This window comes from Callionymus lyra, chromosome 10, assembly GCF_982586985.1.
Source record: "Callionymus lyra chromosome 10, fCalLyr1.hap1.1, whole genome shotgun sequence".
Lineage (NCBI taxonomy): Eukaryota > Metazoa > Chordata > Actinopteri > Syngnathiformes > Callionymidae > Callionymus > Callionymus lyra.
The window spans coordinates 25,393,441-25,415,301 of NC_141827.1; the positions used below are offsets into that span (position 1 = coordinate 25,393,441).

General features: G+C 40.6%; 2 protein-coding genes and 1 pseudogene across 2 annotated transcripts; 2 read left to right on the forward strand and 1 right to left on the reverse strand.

Annotated features, from left to right (window-relative positions):
* The first annotated feature begins 3,069 nt into the window (after positions 1 to 3,069).
* On the forward strand, positions 3,070 to 6,474 carry LOC148071213 (uncharacterized). The gene is made up of 6 exons (XM_087800793.1): positions 3,070 to 3,324; positions 4,118 to 4,213; positions 4,289 to 4,390; positions 4,641 to 4,697; positions 4,763 to 4,866; positions 4,932 to 6,474. Exons 2-6 carry the CDS (start codon positions 4,197 to 4,199, stop codon positions 6,287 to 6,289), a joined length of 1,638 nt encoding a protein of 545 aa, XP_087656919.1. The 5' UTR covers positions 3,070 to 3,324; positions 4,118 to 4,196; the 3' UTR covers positions 6,290 to 6,474.
* A 1,156-nt stretch (positions 6,475 to 7,630) lies between these two features.
* On the reverse strand, positions 7,631 to 17,286 carry LOC148071214 (cold shock domain-containing protein E1-like). Its single transcript, XM_087801780.1, has 17 exons — positions 17,094 to 17,286; positions 12,571 to 12,716; positions 11,924 to 12,010; positions 11,697 to 11,794; positions 11,539 to 11,620; positions 11,303 to 11,431; positions 11,132 to 11,257; positions 10,737 to 10,877; positions 10,582 to 10,658; positions 9,575 to 9,725; positions 9,323 to 9,501; positions 9,123 to 9,235; positions 8,933 to 9,052; positions 8,683 to 8,858; positions 8,465 to 8,628; positions 8,272 to 8,404; positions 7,631 to 8,207 (listed from the first exon to the last, which is right to left on the reverse strand). The coding sequence occupies exons 1-17, from the start codon at positions 17,284 to 17,286 to the stop codon at positions 8,160 to 8,162; spliced, it is 2,163 nt and encodes a 720-aa protein (XP_087657906.1). The 3' UTR covers positions 7,631 to 8,159.
* Positions 17,287 to 19,179: 1,893 nt separating this feature from the next.
* LOC148071215 (general transcription factor II-I repeat domain-containing protein 2 pseudogene) lies at positions 19,180 to 20,993 on the forward strand (annotated as a pseudogene).
* Positions 20,994 to 21,861: the final 868 nt, after the last annotated feature.

Genomic DNA, 21,861 nt, shown 5'->3' on the forward strand with positions numbered 1-21,861 from the left:
CACTGTTCAGTCCCAAAGATTCTGGAGTTCCTCCAGTCACTATTGGACAGTGGCCAGTCTCCTGCTACACTGAGAGTATACGCGGCAGCCATTTCCTCTCGACATGTTCGGGTAGATGATAACACAGTGGGGTCCCACAGACTAGTGTCCCCCTTTCTAAAGGGCGCGTGGCAATTACGCCCCCCACGCACACAGCATGCCCCAGCATGGGATTTGCACCTGGTGCTTGACGCTTTGTGTCTGCCTCCCTTTGAACCCCTGGCTCAGGCAGAGCTGAAGTGGGTTTCTGCTAAGACTGCTTTTCTCCTTGCCATTGCTTCAGCGAAGCATATTGGGGAACTACATGCCCTGTCTGTGAGTGAGTCATGTCTGCGGTGGAGCTCAGACTGCTCAGGGGTTACCCTCTGGCCAAATATGGCTTTTCTCCCAAAGGTTCTGTCATTATCAAACCTCAACCGTCCCATTCAAGTGGCACAACTTATTCCCCCGGAAGGGGAAGACGCGTTTGGACTGCTGTGCCCTGTGCGGGCTCTAAGAACCTATGTAGCTGCAACCGCAAGTATAAGACGGTCGGACCAGCTCCTCATTTGCTATGGTGGCCCTAGGAAAGGCTGTGCTCTTTCCAAACAGCGACTCTCACTGGATCGTGGATGTGTTTACCCACGCATATAAAGGAAGTGGTCACCCCCTGCCATTCGGGGTGAGGTGCCACTCTCCCAGAGCGATGTCTACGTCATGGGCAGCCCTACGCGGGGTACCCCTAGGGGACATCTGTGAGGCAGCATCATGGGCCTCACCAAGCACTTTTTTCAGGTTCTATCGGGTGAACGTCGCCACTCCTCATCCATGAGGTGTGGTCCGGTTGCCCGACTTTGTTGCTTCCCCTCAATGAGGTGTATGTACTAGGATTCTTTGTGACCTTGTTGTTATGGGTCATCCAGTGCTTGAAGCACCGCCTCTGGCGGTCAGTAGGGACGAAATAGAAAGAAAGTTACATATGTAACTACGGTTCTATGAGTCCCGGATGACCGCCAGAGCGTTCTGTCACTCAGAATCCTTGTGATTTCGCGAGAAGATTCTGCAGGAACAGATCCTCTGATGTCACCGGAAGATATACCCTTCCGGGTCATCAGGGGTCACAGGTGACTTTGTTGGTATTAAACTCGAACTGCGCATGCGCAAGATGGATACATTCAGTGCTTGAAGCACCGCCTCTGGCGGTCATCCAGGACTCATAGAACCGTAGTTACATATGTAACTTTCGTTTTAAGCCAATGGTTGATAGTTCAGTGACTAATGCTATGCTGCAAAAAAAATACAATTAAAAATGAATATTAGAAAAATAAAAGTTTTGAAAAAGGTGTATATTCTTGGTTAGGATTTTTCTTTATACATTTTTTAAAGGAAAAATGAAAGGAATTGAGATTAAATATATATTGGACAAACACTAACATTAACCTATTTATTTCTAAATAAAATATACATTTGTATCCATACAAAATGCACTTTTTGTATCTTGCATCTTGCAAAATGAGGCCAATTCTTGTATCAAGCAGGAACGTTGATGAGTTAAATAATTAGTTAAATAAACAAATAATGATATATTAATCTCTTGAGACAATAATCTATCGATGAAGTCCGCAAATCTTTATTCATTTATTTTAATGTAATGTGTTGATATATTTGTTGCTCCTAAGCTATGGAACAATCTTCCTCTCTCTTTGCACTTGGAGTCTATTGACTCCTTTAAGAAACATCTTAAGACATTTTTATTTGTTCAGGCTTTTCCTTGATTTTCTGGAACTCCTGTTGTGTTATCAGTTCTATCTTGATCTTTAAAGTATATACTTTATTGAATATTGTTTTGATTGTTTAAGAGCTTTGTGACCCTGGTCTGGAAAAGCGCTATACAAATAAAAATTACTTACTTACTTACTTACTTAACCACAACTAACCTAAACCAGTATAGCTGTCTGGATTTGTGTTACCAGCAAGAATAAAATGAAATATAAAAAACCCACAATCGATGCTGGTGGATCAGATTCAAGTCACCACACTGTGACGGAGGCGAGGATAGGTTGTGCTAAATCATTTGATTTAATATTTAATTATTGGAATATATACTTCAATATCATTTGTAAATTCCAGACTATAAAAGTAAATATCTGCGAGTACAAAATAAAGATACAGTACGTGAACACAAGGATCCCTGGAGTCACACGCATAATTAAAAATCAGTTTAAATATAAATGTTTTAAACTTGATTGTTGCATCATCATTTCGACCAATAACAGGTTTTTTAAAAAGGTCAAAACTAACAAATAATTGATAGAAATCTGATAAAAGAACCTTATATGAATCTTTACACAACAAACACGTGGAATAGTTACTGGAGTCTAGATATTCAAAGGAATTCGAGGAATCACATAATTTTATAATTTGGATAAATAAATATTTTAACCCTTGTGTTGGTCAAGGTGAACACAAGGGATACCTCAAACACATTCGTTTTCCGGCCTTCGGGTCACCTTGCCCCTGAGATAACACAAGGGTTACACTATACTTAAATCCTATAAGAAAATATATCAAATTATTTCAGTTTGCTTTAATGTATGAGTTTCGTTCATAGTATGTACCTGACAAATTTAATTTATAATAATAATAATAATAATAATAATAATAATGAACACTGCCAATAAATGTTTCTGATTGTGTAATATCTTATCTTTTTTCTATAATTAAAATAATATTTTATAACTATCCTTTTGTATTTATTTTATTCTAAAAAAAAAAAGGTTTTGCAGTTTAATAAATGCTTAAGTTCTAAGTGTCCAGCTGTCGAATTGAATATATATTACTACTAATAATATAATAATAATAATAATAATAATAATAATAATAATCGTAAAATATCTAATCTACACTCTACACAATGACATTTTAAAACTTTTTTAAATAATTAAAATGACTCTAGTGGAACTATCCTAAAACTTGCTTGTGAAAGTTTTATCCAAAAACAAACAGGAAGTATTTTTCATTCTTGGTATGTAATAATTGTATACAGAACACTCTAGACTCCAGAATTCTGTGCTGGAACTTCTTTAAAGGCAAAACTCCTTTAGAGTTTAGAGAGAGAAATATACTTTAAAGGACCAAGATCAAAGGACTTCAAAGGACTTAAAAGAGGGACTTTGAAGTGACTTTGAAATGACAATTCTGTATCCAACAAAACGGTCTTTTTCGAGTGCATGAGTGCATTTATCTTATTCAACGTGTGGCTCACCTTTGGAGAAGATATCTCAGGACAAGTCTTCGTGAAGTTCGGTGAGTAAAAAACGAGTTGCTACTAGCTTAAGTCAGTTAGCATTATGGAGTTCTCAGCGAGGAGAAAAAATTATAAAAGCGATGAAACATTTTGCAGCAAGCTGTTTAAGAAGAATAACATTAATATTACCGATAACTAGTAATGGTTTGTAAGAGGAAACGTGGTGTAATGTTAAAAAGCGGTGAAAGTGAACAGGCAGTGCTAGAATGTGGCTAACTGTACTAAGCTAGTTTGCCTAAAAAAAAAACGTCGATTAGATTAAACTTTATTGATACCTTTGGAGATCTCCCTCGGGAAATTGTTGAATTTAATTATAAGATCTAAAAGAAATATACGATTATTATTTGATACATTTATGATCTAATAGATGTATTATATGTTTGAATTATATCTTACGTTTAAAAAATATATTGAAAGATTACTATATATTTTGTTTTATACTTGTTCTTTTTATTGCCTTTTTTTATTGTATTTTATTTGTATACCAAAACGCACATCCTAATGAGCCATCCATCCATCCTGAGGCTGTGAAGTTGGAGAGCAGTGTATTTTTAGGTGAAGCGATCCTAAATGTCAAAGATCCACCAGAAGGGCAGCCATTAAAATAGCTCTGGTTATACAGAATTATTATTTGAAACATGATGAAGACTAGAAAAAAAAAGATGCTCCGGGGCGATAATGCAACAATCTGGAAAGATGACACATTCATCTGCAGGTTTGAGGGGTTTGAGATGGTGACTTGTGAAATGTCTCTGAATCCCTCGTGACAGGTTGTCTTTTGTTTCTTCACAGGTGGTCCAGAGCTTTGCTGCACGAGGTTAGACGTGAGGTCCTGTGCCCGGTCTCGTGGAATATTTACCACGGAAGGAACATGGCAAGAGCTCGCAGGTGACACATTCTCCACGTGCTAAATCATTGAAGAGGGGTTTTTTTTCTGAAGTGTTCCATGTTCATGGTCTGCAGATGGTGGCGACAGATTTTCTCCTGCTGGACTCGTGGAGGTCGCGTAGACTCAAATTACCCAGATCATCATCAGGACTGCCAGACTCCACATCAACCCAACAGGTGCGCTGGGTCTGCAGGGTTGAGCCTCTCTGACCATTTCACAACATTGCTTTATATTGTTTGTGTTCTGAATATCATCAAGGAAATTAAATAAAATGTCCTTTTTTAAATAATAAATAAAAATGAGTGGCTTGTAACAAGCATTTAGCTTAGGGATCTGTTTGTAGAAGAGGGTGGGATCAAAACTGTCCGGAGGGATTTGATGCCTTCTCGGAATCTTAATTGCTCTAATTGTTTTTTCCTCCAAAAGTGAAGCCTCGGTTGAAGAACCCACAGATTCGGAACAAGCCAAGAGTGAGACACTGAGGTAAGCAGCAGTTATGACCTACAGTTATGACCTGGATTTACTAAGATTGACTGATTTCCTGGCAGAATGGAGGTGAAGGTGTTCGTGCAAGGTTTTCCTCGTGTGGTGTGTGGACTGACTGAGGAGACCACATGTCAAGATGTGGTCACGGATCTGGCTAAAGATTTGGGTGAGTCTCCGGTCTTAATAAACGTCAGGAAACTGTGGTTCTCAAACCGATTTCTTTCCCAACAGGCCAGGACGGACGCTACATACTACAAGAGAGATTCAAAGACGTTGAAAGGTGCATTATACCCACTGAATGCATCGTGGAGACTCTGAGGAAGTACGGAGAGCAGGCAAAAGAGGTCCGGCTGACTTTGGAACACGTTGGACCCTCCAAACAAGAATCGTCACAAGAGCTAAAGAAGCCGAAGAGAAAGTCTGTTACGTTCATGGATGAGGTCCGACTGGAGAGTATGGGGAAGACCAGGGTTTACAGCACGGTCCCTGAAAAGCAAAGTAAGAGAGGCGAGAGAAAGAACAGAAGCTTTGAAGGAATCTTCCTGGAAGGTGACCAAGATAACAGCGAACAAGTCAGAGGTCAGAGAAATTCAGAGTCTGACCTGGATCAACAAACATCTTGCTGCATGGGTAGTCAAGCAAAGATTAGAGACGAGGAAGAACTCCAGAAGCCAGTTCATGATTTAGAACGTTCCAGCAGTGAAGAGAAGCTTGACCACCTCAGGACACAGCTGGGTCATTTGCAAGGCCTAAGGCTTCAAATGGAAAAAAATGACCTGGAAATTGCTCAGTTTGATTGCAGGTCACTAGAAGAGTACAAACAACAAATGAACAGCCTCAGAAGCTCCAGCGTTCAAGAGGAGGAGTCGGTCTCCTCAGAAGAGGCTCGTTCTCCAGATAATCCACACAGATCTGATCTACGTCTGGATGTAAATATCCACAGGAAGTTGCCGCCCAGGGAGACAGTGACCCCTTCTGCTGCCGTCCCTCCCCGTCAGATAAGAGAGCGACGACGCACCAGTCCCAGCCCGCTCAGGGATACCATCGTGAAACAGCTGGGTCATTTGCAAGGCCTAAGGCTTCAAATGGCAAAAAATGACCTGGAAATTGCTCAGTTTGAGGCAAGACAAGCGGCAAGAAGATCTGAAGAGGACAATCAGCAGATGATAGAAGAAGAGCTGGAACAGCTGAAGTTCCGGGAGAATGAGTTAAAGACAGAAGTATGTCTTGAGGGAGATTTGCAGAATCAATTCCTCGAGATAAAATCAAAAGCAGGTGATTGCAAGTCACAACTAGAAGAGTACAAACAACTAATTAACAGCCTCAGAAGCTCCAGCGTTCAAGAGGAGGAGTCGGTCTCCTCAGAAGAGGCTCGTTCTCCAGATAATCCACACAAATCTGATCTACGTCTGGATGTAAATATCCACAGGAAGTTGCCGCCCAGGGAGACAGTGACCCCTTCTGCTGCCGTCCCTCCCAGTCAGATAATAAAGCAACAGCCAACCAGTCCCAGCCCGCTCAGGGAGTGGTGGGAACGCTGGGCTGAGGCTCAAAGCCCCAAAATACGTCTTTCAGGAGCAAGGTCCTGATAAGAGATGTGTAGCAAATGTCTTCTTGTTCCCAAGGTCCTGATTAGAGATGTGTAGCAAATGTCTTCTTGTTCCCAAGGTCCTGATTAGAGATGTGTAGCAAATGTCTTCTTGTTCCTCTTGTATATAGTTCAAATGTGGTTATAGTGAGTTACAGCACTAAAAATAAAGTTGTTTGGCTTCTTCTCAGTGCTGTTGGTCAGTTTATTTTTAGGTCAGCGCTTTAAGGGGCTCCCTTAACACTTGTCATGAGTGATACATTCGTTTTATACCCATTATATTATGTTCATTAGTTAATTTTTATTATTGTTTATTTTCTTGAATGTCTCAATTAATGTCCTTTCAACTTCACGATTTAATTAATGCTGTATGTCTTGAATACATGCATATTTGACAAAAGAACTTGAACTTATAGTTCATCAGCTTGCTTTTGGGAAAGAAAACATCGTCATTGAAAAATATTTCATCACAGCTCTGATTTCTTAACTTGTCCGACATGTTTAAGATTTTCTAAATTAATTAATTACATCTGATCAAGGAAGCAACAAAAAAAAAAAATCTAATTTTCATAAAACTTTTAATTCAATCTTTTCATCCATGACCAACAACGAAAGTACATCAGAACCTTTTTAATGTAGTTCAACGGAAACCGGGTAAACTTGCAAGTTGAAAGCGGTTCTCCCTGACAGATAAACATCCAACATGCTAACGGAGCACAGTTGGTATTGACGCTTTTAAAAATCAAACTTGTACCATTTTTACCAATTAGCCCATCGGTGTTAATTTTATTTTGTCCTATTTGAAATCTGAGCTTTTTATAAGGAAAAAACGCACACAAACATACAGTATATTTCAACCCACAGGTTCGGGATGCATCATCAAGTCTACTAGAAAACAAAGCCACCCTTAGATTGTAGAATATTTTGGTGGTGGGCTAGTAATCAAGGATATATCCTTTTTATTTTTTTTAATCATCATTCTGTTTGCATCCACTTCCCAGATGACAGATATTATAGGCACCAAAATCTTATTCCCATTATTTCAAATCAAAAAATGTGCAAGAAAAAAAAAAAAAAAAGTATAAAAGAACAGCAGATACACGTTGCTTAAGGAATTCTGCACCTGGGAAAATTGCTAAGGTGAAGCTTGCAGATCCCGAAAAGGTACCCAGAAGGCTCCAATGTGTAAATACCATTAAATAGTTTTACACCCACATACATCATACACCCCCAAAATCATGCTCTCAACTAAGCTCTTCAGTAAAGCATTTAAAACTGCTCAAAAAAAGCGAGCAGAAGAATCCTCAGTTCAAGTTTGCACGGATGAGAAATATGATCCTCCTTATGGAGGGAACATTGCTTTATGCGTTTTAGAGGAAAAGCATACAAAAGCAGAAAACTAACTTGACAGTTTCTATGGGCAAAAAGCAGAAACAAAGATGAAGCGGGAGGGAAAAGACATGCCGACGTCCACATACACACTCCAGCAAACCAGCTGACACATTACAGGTGCAGAATTCCAGATGGGAGAGAAAAAAAAGTAGTAGACAGATAAGCACACAATCTGATTTAGAGGGACGAGACCCTCAAGAACAAATAACCCCTCACACACACTTGAATCACTGGTAGGCTACATACACATACACACTCAGAGATCCCACATTTCCTGCAGCGTGGAACTCAAGTATATGGAAGGCAGGGAACTGTGGAAATGAGTTCCATCGCAGGGACACACACATGCCTGTTACTGTGTGATGGCCGATTTTTAATTTGCATGTACAAGCAAGTGATCAATTAATTTCCCTTTTCCTCTGCGGGTGTCAAACAGGACAGGAACCGACCATCACTTGACAGGGTGGACTCTGTATTGCTCAGTCGATGACGCCCGGCTGACGGGTTTTGCGCTCCAAACTGAAGCCCTGAAGAAGAAGGAATCAGACTGGATGAGCGTCTTCAGCGACATTTCCACACTCCGACATTCACCTTAGAATTGTCAGGCCCACGAGGTTGTCTCACTGTGACCAGGCGAGGAGCGCTAGCATCGTCCAGAGTGATGCTCTTCAGTCTGTTCACCAGACGTTCAGGGCGAGGTGTCGCCACAGGTTTTGGCCCCTCGCTGAAGAGACAATAAATGTTAAGCAACACTCTTGAGAATGAAAAGCCTGACATTTCTCACCTGATTCTACGGACGTTGCAGGCACTACATTTTCCAATGCATTGATTAAAGACTACCGAGAACTCCACCTCATCACCAGCCTGAAGCTCCAGGCCGTCCTGCACCTCCTTCACGTGGAAGAACAGCTTCTTGCCTTCACCGACTTCGTACGTTATGAAGCCAAACTGCCAACACAAAATGTTGTCAAAAATAACAAATGCCACTGGTGAACTTCTTACCTGATCTTTGACGCACTCCACTAAGGCTCTACGATGAGGGACAACACTGCAAGCCATCTTCTGTCCTGTCTGAGGCACGGTGCACACTTGGAATTTTACCAGCTCCCCTTTCTGCAGACAGTCGGACTTGTTCGCCATTCCCATGATTCCGAAAGGATAAGTCTGGCCTTTAGATGCTGCCAAGCAGGAGAGGAAACCAGCTTTAGAGAGAACAATAGCTGCTGGAAGACATTTGAGGAGTTACCGTCACCTTCTTCGTTAACTTCAATGAGCCCTTGATATTCAGTCTGAGAAGGATCAACGCTGCGGATTGGACGGATGACTTTGCCCGTCATTACGGTCGCACTGATGTCATCACCAACTCCATTGGCTAAAATAACAGACGTCAGGGTAAGATTTACAAAGCCATTGGATGGATGTTTTATCAATCTCAATCTCACCAGCAGCCACTTTGGTAACTTTCTCTTCACTGACTTTATTGCCCTTCCCCTTAGACAAGGTGTACTCCACAGTGTCTCCTAGATCCAAATTATCCACATCGCCAAACAACTCACTGAGAAGAAAGGAATCACAGGTCACAGTAGGATAGAAACAAGAAATATATCACCAACATTATACATGCACAGAAGGGAGCACGCACCTGTAGTGAAAGAAAATCTCTTGATCATGATTTGCGGTCTCAATGAAGCCAAAGTTGTCCTTCAGTGTGGCGACAAACCCGTGCAGTCTCCTAGAGATGGACGAGTTTCGGTTCAGGACCCGGATGGATACGGCACTTTGCAGACCGGTTCTTTTCACTTCGTTGATGCAGAACTCCACCTGGTCGTCAGATGAGAATTGGTGCCACATTTAACATCACGTTTGTTGTCGTGTGTATTTTAAGGTTTTCTACCTTGTCTCCGGCCTGTGGGCTATAACTTCCCTCCAGGTCTTTAACATGATACGGCACAGTGAGCTTCACACCACAGTCTTCATATGCAATCACTCCATCTTCAGCTTCCTGAGAGAAAAACAAAACAAAAACATGATTACCATTTGGATTGCTTTGGACAATGTATACAAGGACTCAATCTAAATAGAATATTTTTTTGTGTTTTTAGTAAAGCAAAGTTAGAGACGCCCCAACAATCTATAAAGCAGTGGATGGTATTAAGAAGGATGCTTTTGTACAATACATGAGAAAGACCAGGGTGGGAGTCAGTAAGTAGTTCAGTTAGGTACAGTTTCATTCGAATCTTGCGTACTTCACGTACTAAAAAAACGATTATTTTTCCTCCAGTAAAAAGAGTTAAAGGTTTTAAAGAAAAAGGCTATACAGTGCTGTAAAATATAGAAAATTAAGACGAACAACAATCAAGTCACTTAATCACAAAAAATAATTTGTAGTGTTTACAACACTAGAAAAAAAGTTTCTGATTCTCAATATGCATTTAAATAAATATGGTTTCTTGCTCCCCCTAGTGTCAAAACAGCACGAACATCCATTTACAAAACAAGATTAAACTTCTTGCACCAGTTTCTCGTTTTATATTCCTGGAAAGTTGAAAAAGTCTCCCAGGTGAGATTTAGATTGTGTCATCTTGCACTTTCTTCTTACTTATTATTTTATCGTCTGTGTTGCTGTGTGCTGGAAAAACAATTCCCGAAGGAGACCTCCAGAAGGAATCAATAAAGTTTATCTATCCATCCATCCATCTATGAGCACTTGATACGAAAAGTTTTAGAACAACTGATGTAAAGCAGTTGGTGGTCACATGGAAAAATATGGACAGGTGGTCCAGCCAAAGTTACGTAGAATACACAAGTCGAGATCTTCTGTAGTTTACTAGTAATAAAGAAAAAAGTTAATTACATATTGGAGCCTCCTTCTCTATGGCACCAAGGAAGCATTGCTCAGACTGGGTATGGAAGGAAACAGTCCCCTTAGGTAGTTTTTTAATCCGCACTGCATGGTTTCTCTGAGCAGACAGCATATCCTGGTGGGAAATGGTTCAAAATTGGTTTTGATCACAATTATCTGGCATCTGTTCGTACAACACTAGGAGGAAGCTTACAGGCACAACAGTAAACTCCACTTCATCTGAGATGTGCAACTGGGTCTCCTCCAAGACTTCGCTAAAGTGAAAAAACATTCGCGCATCTCTATCCACACACTTGATGAATCCAAATCCATCACGGATTGCAGCAATCACACCCTGGAATGGTGTTAATAGACAAAGTTAGTCAGTCATAAATGTACACTTTAGCATAGCGTTCCTCTAATTAGATTTCTATATTTTCAGACAGCAGAAAGAAACGTGTCAGCAAACACAAAAACATGTGAGGTCCAACTACGCTTTTAAAGCTAATGTATTGGATGTACTGTAGGTCACAGAATGTCATGAACAAACTATTCTTCAATAATTTGTCTTCTTGTTCCAACCACAAGATGAACTGCAATAAAACCTGCCTGGTTTTTAGTGGGAACTTTGGGAATGACCTTGACCACCGTGCCTTCAAACTGCTCGATGCTTATATCTTCAAAAATCACGTTTCCTTGGGGAAGGAGTTTTACTTCCGTCGCTACTTCTTTACCCTAAATTAAAAAAAAAAAAAAGAACATTAAAAACTTCGCACATACATTTCTATCCTTTATGGTGAACTCCACATCATCTCCTGCTTGCAGAGCTTCTAGGTCACCTTTAAACTCACTGTAGTGAAAAAATATCTCCTTCACCACATCAGCCCTTTCAATAAATCCAAACGCCTCCTGAAGGTACAACAGTTTAAGGTCAGGACATCACAAGTGAGAAAACATGACAACAGGCTTAATCAGTACGTTTTATTGTTGTCACAGAAGGGATGATTGACAGTTACCTTTGTAGCACACACCACACCCTGGCACCTTGTCTGCTTTTTTTTCACGAGCTGAATATTGCGAGCGCTGACGGCACCAGTACTGAAACGATGACAAAGATATGAGCTAGAACATGATTTTAAAACACTACAATAATAGCATTAACTACAAGACATACTGCTTATTTGTGTCCATATAAAAGCAGACTTTGTCTCCAGTCTCTAGGTGGATGTTTCCCTCTACATCATCAGCGGTGTAAGTCAGGTAAAACACCTCCTGCAGGAGAAAAGCAACTTTATTAGGGTTTTTTCACATGGTCTGTGTGGCACAACATGTGCATTGCAAAAACACAAAAGCTCATAGATGACATTTCATTTTCTGTTAAAAAAAAGAAGGTGTAATTACCCTATTTATTTCATAGCAAACACTGCCAGAGTAAATCTGGCCAGGAGCTGATTTTCCATCTAACTGCAAAGGAATTGATGAGACAACCTGAAAAACCATAGGAGAGCAGAGTTAGTGAACTGGTCTGTGATCATCAAAAAAGCCAAAGAATTAACAAAGTGACATGAACGAACAAGGAAGGTGGCAGATGAGCACCAGGGACATGAAGCTACAGCAACAGATTAAGGGATAAATGTGACCATATGGACTTGCTTAATATTCAGCCTGTAAGAATTTTTTTTTTTTTAATATATTTAACAAAATTCTAACTAAGTATTTGCATACAGTCAAATTTACCATGTGCCCAAACACAAAGCAACATGCCTAATGACCATGAACAAGACAATACATTTGTTTCTTCATGCCATGTCTTCAATAATTCTGCATGGTTCTTAGGTTACATAGAATCAGGAGGGAAACACTGCCACACAGTGCTGATAGGGAGGGGTGGAGGCATTAAGTGAATGGTATACTTGGATCAGCTGCATGAAAGCTCCATACAAACTTTGACAGACAAGGACAAAACCCAAGTAAACTCGTGTTCCTTAACTGGATGAATATAACCATGCAGCACAGTAAAAGGGATAGGCATGCAGGTCTGGCCCCACCTGGCCCGAGATGCGCTCCTCTGGCAGCAGCTCTGGCTTTATCTTAAGCAGCTTCACTGCTATGGGCTTGCCAGTGCGCCTGTCAGAGGACACTTCATACTCATCACCTGAGGGGACAGAGGAAAAAGAAACATTAAGATAAATAGCTGAAAAGTGCTAACTAAAAGATAACCGTTTTCTGAATCGCCTGAACCATCATGTTATCTTGAAGAGTATCGCTCGTTTTATTTTATTTTATTTTTTTTAAACATCTGTTTATTCAAACTTCACAAGATGCAGTCACAGAAGAAAAAATAAGAAAACAAAAAACAAAAACAAAACAATATATACACAGAAAAAAGACAAACATGCGTGAAAACAAAGATAAAATAATAAGAAAAAATAAATAAATAAATCAAAAGCAGCCAATCCAGTACACCTCTATCTTGTGATTATTACAGTCAAATCAAATGTTCAATGTTAAAACTTTCCAAAAAGTTATAGAACATTTTCCATATTTTCCAAAATTTGTCCAGTTTACCTTTCACACAAAAACTTATTTTTTCCAAGGATACATAGAAAGTCAATCCTTTTAGCCATTGGGAGATACTGCAAGCACCAACATTTTTCCAGGAAAGGGCAATGCATCGCTTTGATTCAAGAAAACAAATGTTAAGTAACGTCTTAATGTTTCTCGAGGTCACAAAATCAGCAGGATAGACATTCAAAATACAGAGTTTTGGGTTCAATGGAATATCCTTCCCAGTCATTTGTCCACTCAATTCTACAACCTTCTTCCAAAAAGAAAGCACCTTTGGACACTCCCACATGCAGTGAAATAGTGACCCCTTATGCTCATTGCATTTTATACAGGTGTCCGGAATATTTGGATTAAAGCGATGTAGTTTAGCAGGTGATATGTATCGTGTCTAGTTAACCATTTATATTGAAGTAACTTGGAGTTTGAATTCACTGATTGGGTTTGAGCTGAAGTGCAAGCCTGCCTCCATTCATCTTCGGTTACCTCTTCATTTAAATCCATTCTCCAGGCTTGTAAGGTAGTCACTGATGACTCCTTGCACCCATCCACACAAAGTTTATACAAAAGAGATATTTGACCTTTGGGATGTGAATGCTTTACAATAACCTCCTCCAGAACAGACAGGGCAGGAAGAGCCAGGCCAGAGCTTTGCTTGGATTTAATATAGCTTCTTATTTGAAGAAATTTGAAAAAATGTTTTGTGGGAATGTTATATTTTAGGCGGAGCTCTTCAAATTACATTAGTTGATGATCCTTATATAAATCTGAAATTTTACTTATTCCTTTTATGGCCCAGGCCATTAAGCCTGGGTCTTCCCTTCCCGGGCGGAAGTCATCATTACCATATATTGGTGAAAACTGTGACAGTGCTGTAGCTTCCCCCAAATGTGTTTGTGTGCGATACCATATGTCAATTGAGTTTCTCAAAAATGTTTTTTTTGTCTGTTTTAAACGTTTTTTCTTTGCTGCCGAGTAAATGTATAAATGAATGGGAATTTTGAGCGTTTGGGACTCCATTGCAACCCAGGCTGGAGGGCTGTTTGTTTCAAAGTAAAACATTACAGCTCTAACCTGCGCAGCCCAAAAATATATGTTAAGGTTTGGAACTTGAGGTCCACCTACATACAAAAGCGAGAGTCTTATTCTTGGTCTTTGTTTATTCCATATAAAGTTTGTAAAGATTTTCTTCAGTGCCTGAAAGAAGGATTGAGATGGAGACAAGGGAATTGATTGGAAAAAGTACAATATTTTGGGGAGAATGGTCATTTTCAAAATGTTAACACGACCAATGGTTGATATGGGCAGTTTTGTCCATCTATTTATAAGTTCTGTGATTGATTCTAATAGTGGGTTGTAATTTGTTGGAACTATATCTTTAATAGTAGGAGGAATTTTAACACCTAGATAAGAAAAACTCTCCTTTGCAGTTGAAAAAGGGGTTGATATTGGTGGATTTAGTCTCTTTTGTTCTGTTAAGAACATTATTTCCGACTTAGTGTTTTTAATTTTGTATCCCGAAAAAACTCCAAACTTTGCAATCAACTCTAGTATATTTGGTAGTGTCTCTGTTAAGTAGGAACAAAAAAGAATTACATCATCCGCATACAGAGCAATTTTATGTTCCATATCTCCAACTGTTATACCAATGATATTTGTGTGTTTACGGATAGCCATTGCAATTGGCTCAAGTGCTAGAGTGAATAACAATGGAGATAACGGACAACCCTGTCTTGTACCTCGCTTGAGATTAAAAGGGGAGGAAATGAGACCATTTGTCAAAATTTCAGCTTGAGGATTTGAATACAATAGTTTGACCCACTTGAGAAAATTCCCGCCAATTGAAAATCTTTCCATCACATCAAACAGATATCGCCATTCTATCCTGTCGAAAGCTTTCTCCGCGTCTAAAGATATTATTGGGTTATCATTGCATCCCGATTTTTCGTAGACAATATTATACACTCGTCGAATATTATGAAATCCCTGCCTTCCCTGTACAAATCCATTTTGATCAATATGTATAACTTTGCCTGAATTAAGTTCCAACCTCATTGCAAGAACCTTGCTTAAAATTTTTAAGTCATTATTAAGCAGGGAGATTGGTCTATAAGAAGCACATTCAGATGAACTCTTCCCTGGTTTTAACAATAATGTGATTGTTGTTGTATTCAGAGTGGGTGATAAAGTTCCAGTGATAAATGCTTCTTGATACATATCTAATAGAGGTTTCAATAATTTATCCCTAAATATTTTGTAAATATCAATTGGAATTGCATCAGGTCCTGGGGTCTTTCCGCCTGTCAAGTTAGTAACCGCTTCATTTAATTCTTGGATTTTTATGTCAGATTGTAACACATCTTTAAATTGTTCATCAATTTGAGAAAAGTCAAGCAAATCTAAAAATTCCTTTTGCAAGTTTGGAGCCATCTTGTTATATTGGGAAGAGTATAAATTCTGATAAAAGTGTAAAAAGGTATTATTTATTTCTTTTGGGTCAACAGTTATTCCTTCACTTGATTTGATGCAGTTTATTGCTCTCTCTGATTGTTGCGGTTTTATGCGCCATGCTAGCATTTTTCCAGCCTTTTCCCCCTGTTCATAGTACGACTGCCTTAGTCTCATTAGACTCTTTGTTGCTGCATTTGTTGATAGCAAATTATATCGAGACTTAAGTTTCTGCAATTCCAAGAGTAATTGTTGGTCACTATTTTGAAAAACCTGCATTTCAATCCCTTTTATTGATTTTCCCAGCTCCTCCATTTCTTGTCGATTTATTTTGTTTTTGTGACTCGTAAAACTAATCATTTGTCCTCTCAAGAAAGCCTTGAAGGCCTCCCATCTCACAGATGCTGATGTTTGATGCGTGTTGTGCTCAAAATAAGTATCAATCTGTTTCCCGATAAACTCAACAAACTCTGGATCTTTTAACCATGCTGACTGTAATCGCCATCTGGGGTAGTGATATAATATGTTTGGAAATTCCAGGTTGAAGGATACAGGGGCATGATCAGAAATAATTATACTATCATACCAGCATTTTGTAACTCTTGAAAGTAAATCAGCAGATAGTAGAAAAAAATCTATTCTGGAAAAGGTCTTGTAGGTGCCAGAGTAACATGAGAAAACCCTCTGATCTGGGTGTAGATTCCGCCAGATGTCAACCAAGTTAAAACTTTAAAATTCTGGGTTATCATTGTTGGTTCCATATATATTAACAAGATTAAATTTTGTTGATAGAATTTCACATTGAATAATGAGAAACCTTCCGAATTTATCTTCTGTAAAATTAATTAATTTAAAGGGTATTGATTTGTGGACCAGTGTCATCACTCCCCGTGCCTGGGAACTAAAGGAAGAAGAGAACACTTGACCAGGCCAGTTTTTTCTCACTCTGTTTACATCGTCTGGAGTCAAGTGAGTCTCCTGAAGAAACACCACCTTAGCTTTGGATTGTTTGATAACTTTCATCACTTGTTTGAATTTTTTATATTGATTAAGTCCTCTCACATTCCACGAGGTAAACAATAAATTTGAAGTCATGTATAAAATACAGGTATTTTAAGTGGACAGCAGAGGTCGTACTTTATAAGGCTGCAAAAATGAAAAACACAAGAAAAAAGGGAAAAAAACCCTGAACTTAAACGAGTGCCTACAGAACACCAGCAACATCTATCCCCACCCAACTTATGAATCCCCAGGGGCCACAAAAGGGCCCAGCTATGATGCATCCCTGGTCCTCCGAGACCCTCACTCGACATAGGAACAAGTCACTCAACCACTCGTGAGCTCCCGCCCCTCCCATTAAAACAAAAATACTTTAACTCAACTTTCTTGTTTTATAATAAACACGATCATTTGCGCCTACGACACGTTATGAATATGATCAACACGTCACGGTTGTCTTACGTCATCCGTCAATCATCCGCTGGCTCGGCCCGTCGCTGTTTCAGTCCCTGGATAAACTGCTCCACCGCAGCGCCGCTGTTGAATGAGTGACGTTTACCGGAGACAGTGATGAGGAATGTGGCCGGGTGTATGACTCCGTATCTCAGATCAGGGATGGAAAGAGAACTCAGCTCCTTCTTTACCGAGTCGAACATTTTCTGCCGTCTCATCAGCTCTGGCGACACGTCCGAGAAAAACATGATCCTGCGCTGCTCCAGAAAGAGTGGTCCCCTCGTCCTGGCCGCCTTCATCACCCGTTGTTTATCCGCGAAGTGAGTGAACTTGACGATCACAGCCCGGGGTCGCTCCTCCCGACCCGGTGCGCGCTGTCGATGCTTAGAGTCCGGGGAAAGTTCTCGGCCCCAAGCACGTCAGGAAGCCACCTTTCCAGAAACAGACAAAAATCCGCTCCTTTTTTCTCGGGTAATCCCAACAGTCGCAAGTTTGAGCGGCGGCTTCGGTTCTCCAGGGCGTCCATCTTTATCGTTAGCGCCTCGATGGTAACTTTCTGTGCTGCGTTCATGGACATCAGGGAAGCTATGTCGTCCTGGTTATTACCGATTCTTTCCTCAGCTGCGGCGACACGTTCGGTTACGGACTTTAATTCGTTTTGTATCCCTTTTAATACACTGAGCACACTATCAAGTTTAGCTGTAAAGTCACTTTTCAGCTCACGTATCGCCGCCAGAACGGTGTCCGTTGCCAGACGTGTGTGCGCCGCCATGTCGTCTTCTTTAGCTCCGAACTTAGCTTGTTGGCTACAGTCCGTTGCATCCAATTTCGGGTGATTCTTTGTTGGTTTTGGAGCCATAACACATTTCAGCAAAGCAATGAAAACAAAAAACAGTGCTCGTAGACGGAGAAAAGTGCAGTTGAGTGTTGTTATTTTGCAAAATTGGGAGAGTCGAAATAAATCACGACCGCTTAGCTCTGCATCAAAACCGGAAGTCCTTCGCTCGTTTTATTTAAGATCATATCGGAATTTTTTTTTTAATCATAACATTTAGCAAGGACAGTAGCCGTCATCATTTATTGCATTTCTTTTCACAGAAGTTTCTCTACTAGACTTAAAGCAGTTGTATCAAAAGTGTTTTTTTTATTAAAGACTGCCCAATATGATGGACATGTAAGGTTAAGGTTTAAAGACATCGAAACTATTGTTCTGGATTCTTCATAGTTAGTATTCAACATTACCTGGTTGGCATCACAGCATTGCATCACTTTCAATTACCCGACAAGCTTGAAGATTTGTTTCAGAAATGTGCGATTCTACAACAAATACAGTCCTTTAATTAAATCTATAAAAATGTTGATTATGACACTCAATACAAAATCAGGTCACTAGTGAAAGTGTTGTGTAGATCACATTAGTTTAAAATGTATCCATTACCATGTTTTGAATAATCCTAGATGGCTGCTGGAGGTCGCCATCGAAGAATAGTCGTCAAACTCAAGGCCCACGGGCCAAATGTGGCCCGCCATGTGATTTTATGTGGCCCGCCTGCCTTACCTTGACCAACGAGGAAAAAAACAAAAAAAAACGTGTCCGACAAGCCAATCCCACAACAGACAAAATGGTTTTCCTTATTTTATTCGCGCTGCTTGCGTTCCCTTCTCTGACTCTGCCTCGGTCAGGTTTTCACAAGCGCAGGCGCACACGCACGCACAATATCTATGGCGCAGCAGCGCTGTGGCGGTGCGCTGCAGGCGGGTCGGCTTCTCATTGCCCAGCCTGCAAAGTGGGGGGCGATGGGCCATACAGTCTGTTGTCTGTCTGTCTCGAATCAACAACATCACCCGAGATTGTCATCCACGCTACGTGTTTTCATGAGCGCCGCTGCTTTGGGTAAACCGGCCGCGAGCCTTTGATGTGAGCAGCACGCGCTCTCATCGCGGCACGCACGCACACACACACACAGAGTCCCTGGCCTGTCAATCACTCCCTGTCACATGACCGATTTCAGCAGGAAAAAGTGTCGCACAAGTTGCTGGCTGCTGGCTTGTAAAGAAAACTACATTTACCCACAATGCATGCCTACCGGTATTATTTTTCCCAGGATTGACGGATCCGCCACTAGGCTGCAGCGTCATCAAATCAATGCGAACAGGTGGAATTAAAAAAAATACAAATACATACTAGCAAAATGTCCAAGAAGAGAAAGGTTGGTAAGGAGGGAAGGCTATTTCAAGAAAGGTGGGAAGGTGAATACATGTTTGTGCTTCAAGGAGAAAGGCCTGTATGTCTTTTGTGTTATGAGGCAGTGTCGGTTGTCAAAGAGTACAATCTACGCCGGCATTTTGACACCAAACACGGAGCTAAGTATGCCACATTTACCCATCAAGAAAAAAAACAAATTGTAGAAGAATTAAAAGGAAAACTGCAAGCACAGCAGAATGTGTTCACGAAAGCCACAGCTAAAAATAATGCAGCAGTGAAAGCTAGCTTTATTGTGGCTGAACACATCGCCCAATGTTCAAAGCCTTTTTCAGAGGGAGAGTTTTTGAAGCGGTGCATGGTGAAAGTGTGTGAGCAAGTGTGTCCCGACCAGGTACAGGCTTTTAAAAATGTCAGTTTATCAAGAAACACCATCGCGGACCGAGTTAAGGTAATAGCAGGAAATCTTTCAACACAGCTGGCCGATGAGACACGCAGCTACATAGCTTTTTCATTAGCTGTTGATGAAAGCACAGATATCACGGATACAGCGCAGTTATCAATTTTTATCAGAGGCGTGAAGTCGGACCTCACTGTCACTGAGGAGCTGTTGGATGTGGCTGCTTTGCATGGGACCACAACGGGACAGGACAATTTTGATGCGGTGGAGAAGTCCATGAGTAAAAATGTATTGCCCTGGGAAAACTTGGTGGGATTAACTACAGACGGTGCACCCACAATGTGTGGAGGAAACAGGGGCTTAGTTGGAATAATGAAGGGGAAAATGCAAGAAATGAACTGTCACACACCTCTGATTACGTATCATTGCATTATCCATCAAGAAGCTTTGTGTGGGAAGGTGCTGGGGATGGATGGCATAGTGACCACGGTCATGAAAACAGTGAACTTCATTCGCGCTCGTGGCCTGAATCATCGTCAGTTCCAGCTGTTTTTGCAGGAGATGGACTCGGAGCATGGAGATGTGCCGTACCATACAGAAGTTCGGTGGCTGAGTAGGAGCAAAGTCCTCAAAAGATTTTTTGAGCTCAGGGAAGAAATTGCAGTTTTCATGCAGCGTAAAGGAAAACCCTTGCCTGAACTGTCAGATGATCAGTGGCTGTGTGACTTTGCTATGTTGTGTGACATAACCCAGCATCTCGCCGAACTAAATCAGAAGCTGCAGGGACGCAAACAAGTCATCACAAAGATGTCCGACACGATCACAGCTTTCCAGCGTAAACTGGACCTATGGATGTGCCAAGTGAAACACGATGATCTTGGTAACTTTCCTGTTAGTCAGAGCATCTCAGCCTCATTTCCCCACACTTTTTCATGTGCTGAGTTGGCTTCCAAACTGAGCCTGATAAGGAATGAGTTTGATCGGCGCTTCTCTGACTTACGAGCACAGCACACTGGCTTTGCCCTCTTTACCAGTCCTTTCACCACTGACATCGGCACTGCACCCCGGCACCTTCAGATGGAGTTAATTGATCTGCAAAGCGACAGTGGCCTGAAAGCAAAGTTCCAGGATGCTGCAATCCAGGACTTTTACCGTCTGCTGCCCCCTGCTTTGATGCCACAGCTTCGACTTCATGCTGCCCGTGTTCTTTCAATGTTTGGGAGCACCTACCTGTGCGAACAGTTGTTTTCAATAATGAATGTAAACAAAAACAGCACAGATCTCGCATCACTGATGACAACCTCCATGCTGTTCTACGGATTGCCTCAGCACAGGACCTAAAACCAGACATTGACACACTGGTAACGGGAACACGGTGTCAGACATCTGGTCAGAAGACATAGGTAAGCATTTTTAAAAACCCAATTAGAATATAATAAAATGTAATGTAACCAAGAAGAAGAATAGTTAAACTGTGTGCAATTTAATGATTGTGCTTGTTATTTTCAGAACATGACCAATGGATGGTGGAGAGGGGATCCACTTGGTGTGTTCAGGCACAGGCATCTACTCATCCACAAGAATTGACGCAACCAGTATATAAGCTGGGGAACCTAAAAATGTGACCAATAACTGGTTGTGAACTGAGACTTTCTTTCTTCTTTTTGTTCTTGTTATAAAGACTCACCAATCTGATTTTCCTGCAATTGATTTATTTTTTCTCTGCTTGAGATGACAAGTGTGATGACACATGTGCATCAACAGGAAAAGTTGCTTGTCAGACTTATTTCAGTTTCAACTTGTTAGTCTTGAGCTGTAAGTTTTGACTTATTTTTATGTGTAGCAATGTATTTGGTGCGCCACATGCAAGGCTGTGTGCAGCCATTTTTATTTGTTTGTAAAATGCTACATCACACATGTTGTTAGCAGCTCACAATTGTTCGTTTTACAGTAGTTATGCCCCCTCTCAAGTAGTACATTCAAAGTCATTTAACATTAAGGAGTAGTTACATTTATTTTTACATTAGCTTACATTTAGTTACATTTATAAGTTACATCTGGCCCTTTGAGGGCAGCCATTATGATGATGTGGCCCCTGGTGAAAACCAGTTTGACACCCCTGTTCTACATCATTCATTCAACACACAAAACCATGTAAGTCCACATGTTTGGAACATGCACAACTACTTAAAAATTGGTCACAAAGAATGACAGGAAGTTACCAAGTATACAAAAAAGTAACTGCTTATTAAACCACACGTTTATAAAAAC

Coding starts and splice junctions, on each gene's coding strand:
- LOC148071213 (XM_087800793.1), top strand. Junction 4,698..4,762: donor GCCAAGAGTGAGACACTGAG/GTAAGCAGCAGT, acceptor ATTTCCTGGCAG/AATGGAGGTGAAGGTGTTCG. Junction 4,867..4,931: donor GGATCTGGCTAAAGATTTGG/GTGAGTCTCCGG, acceptor CTTTCCCAACAG/GCCAGGACGGACGCTACATA.
- LOC148071214 (XM_087801780.1), bottom strand. CDS start 17,286: ATGAAGGCGGCCAGGACGAGGGGACCACTCTTTCTGGAGCAGCGCAGG. Junction 10,878..11,131: donor AAGTTCCCACTAAAAACCAG/GCAGGTTTTATT, acceptor ACACCATTCCAG/GGTGTGATTGCTGCAATCCG. Junction 9,053..9,122: donor AGTTACCAAAGTGGCTGCTG/GTGAGATTGAGA, acceptor CTGTTATTTTAG/CCAATGGAGTTGGTGATGAC.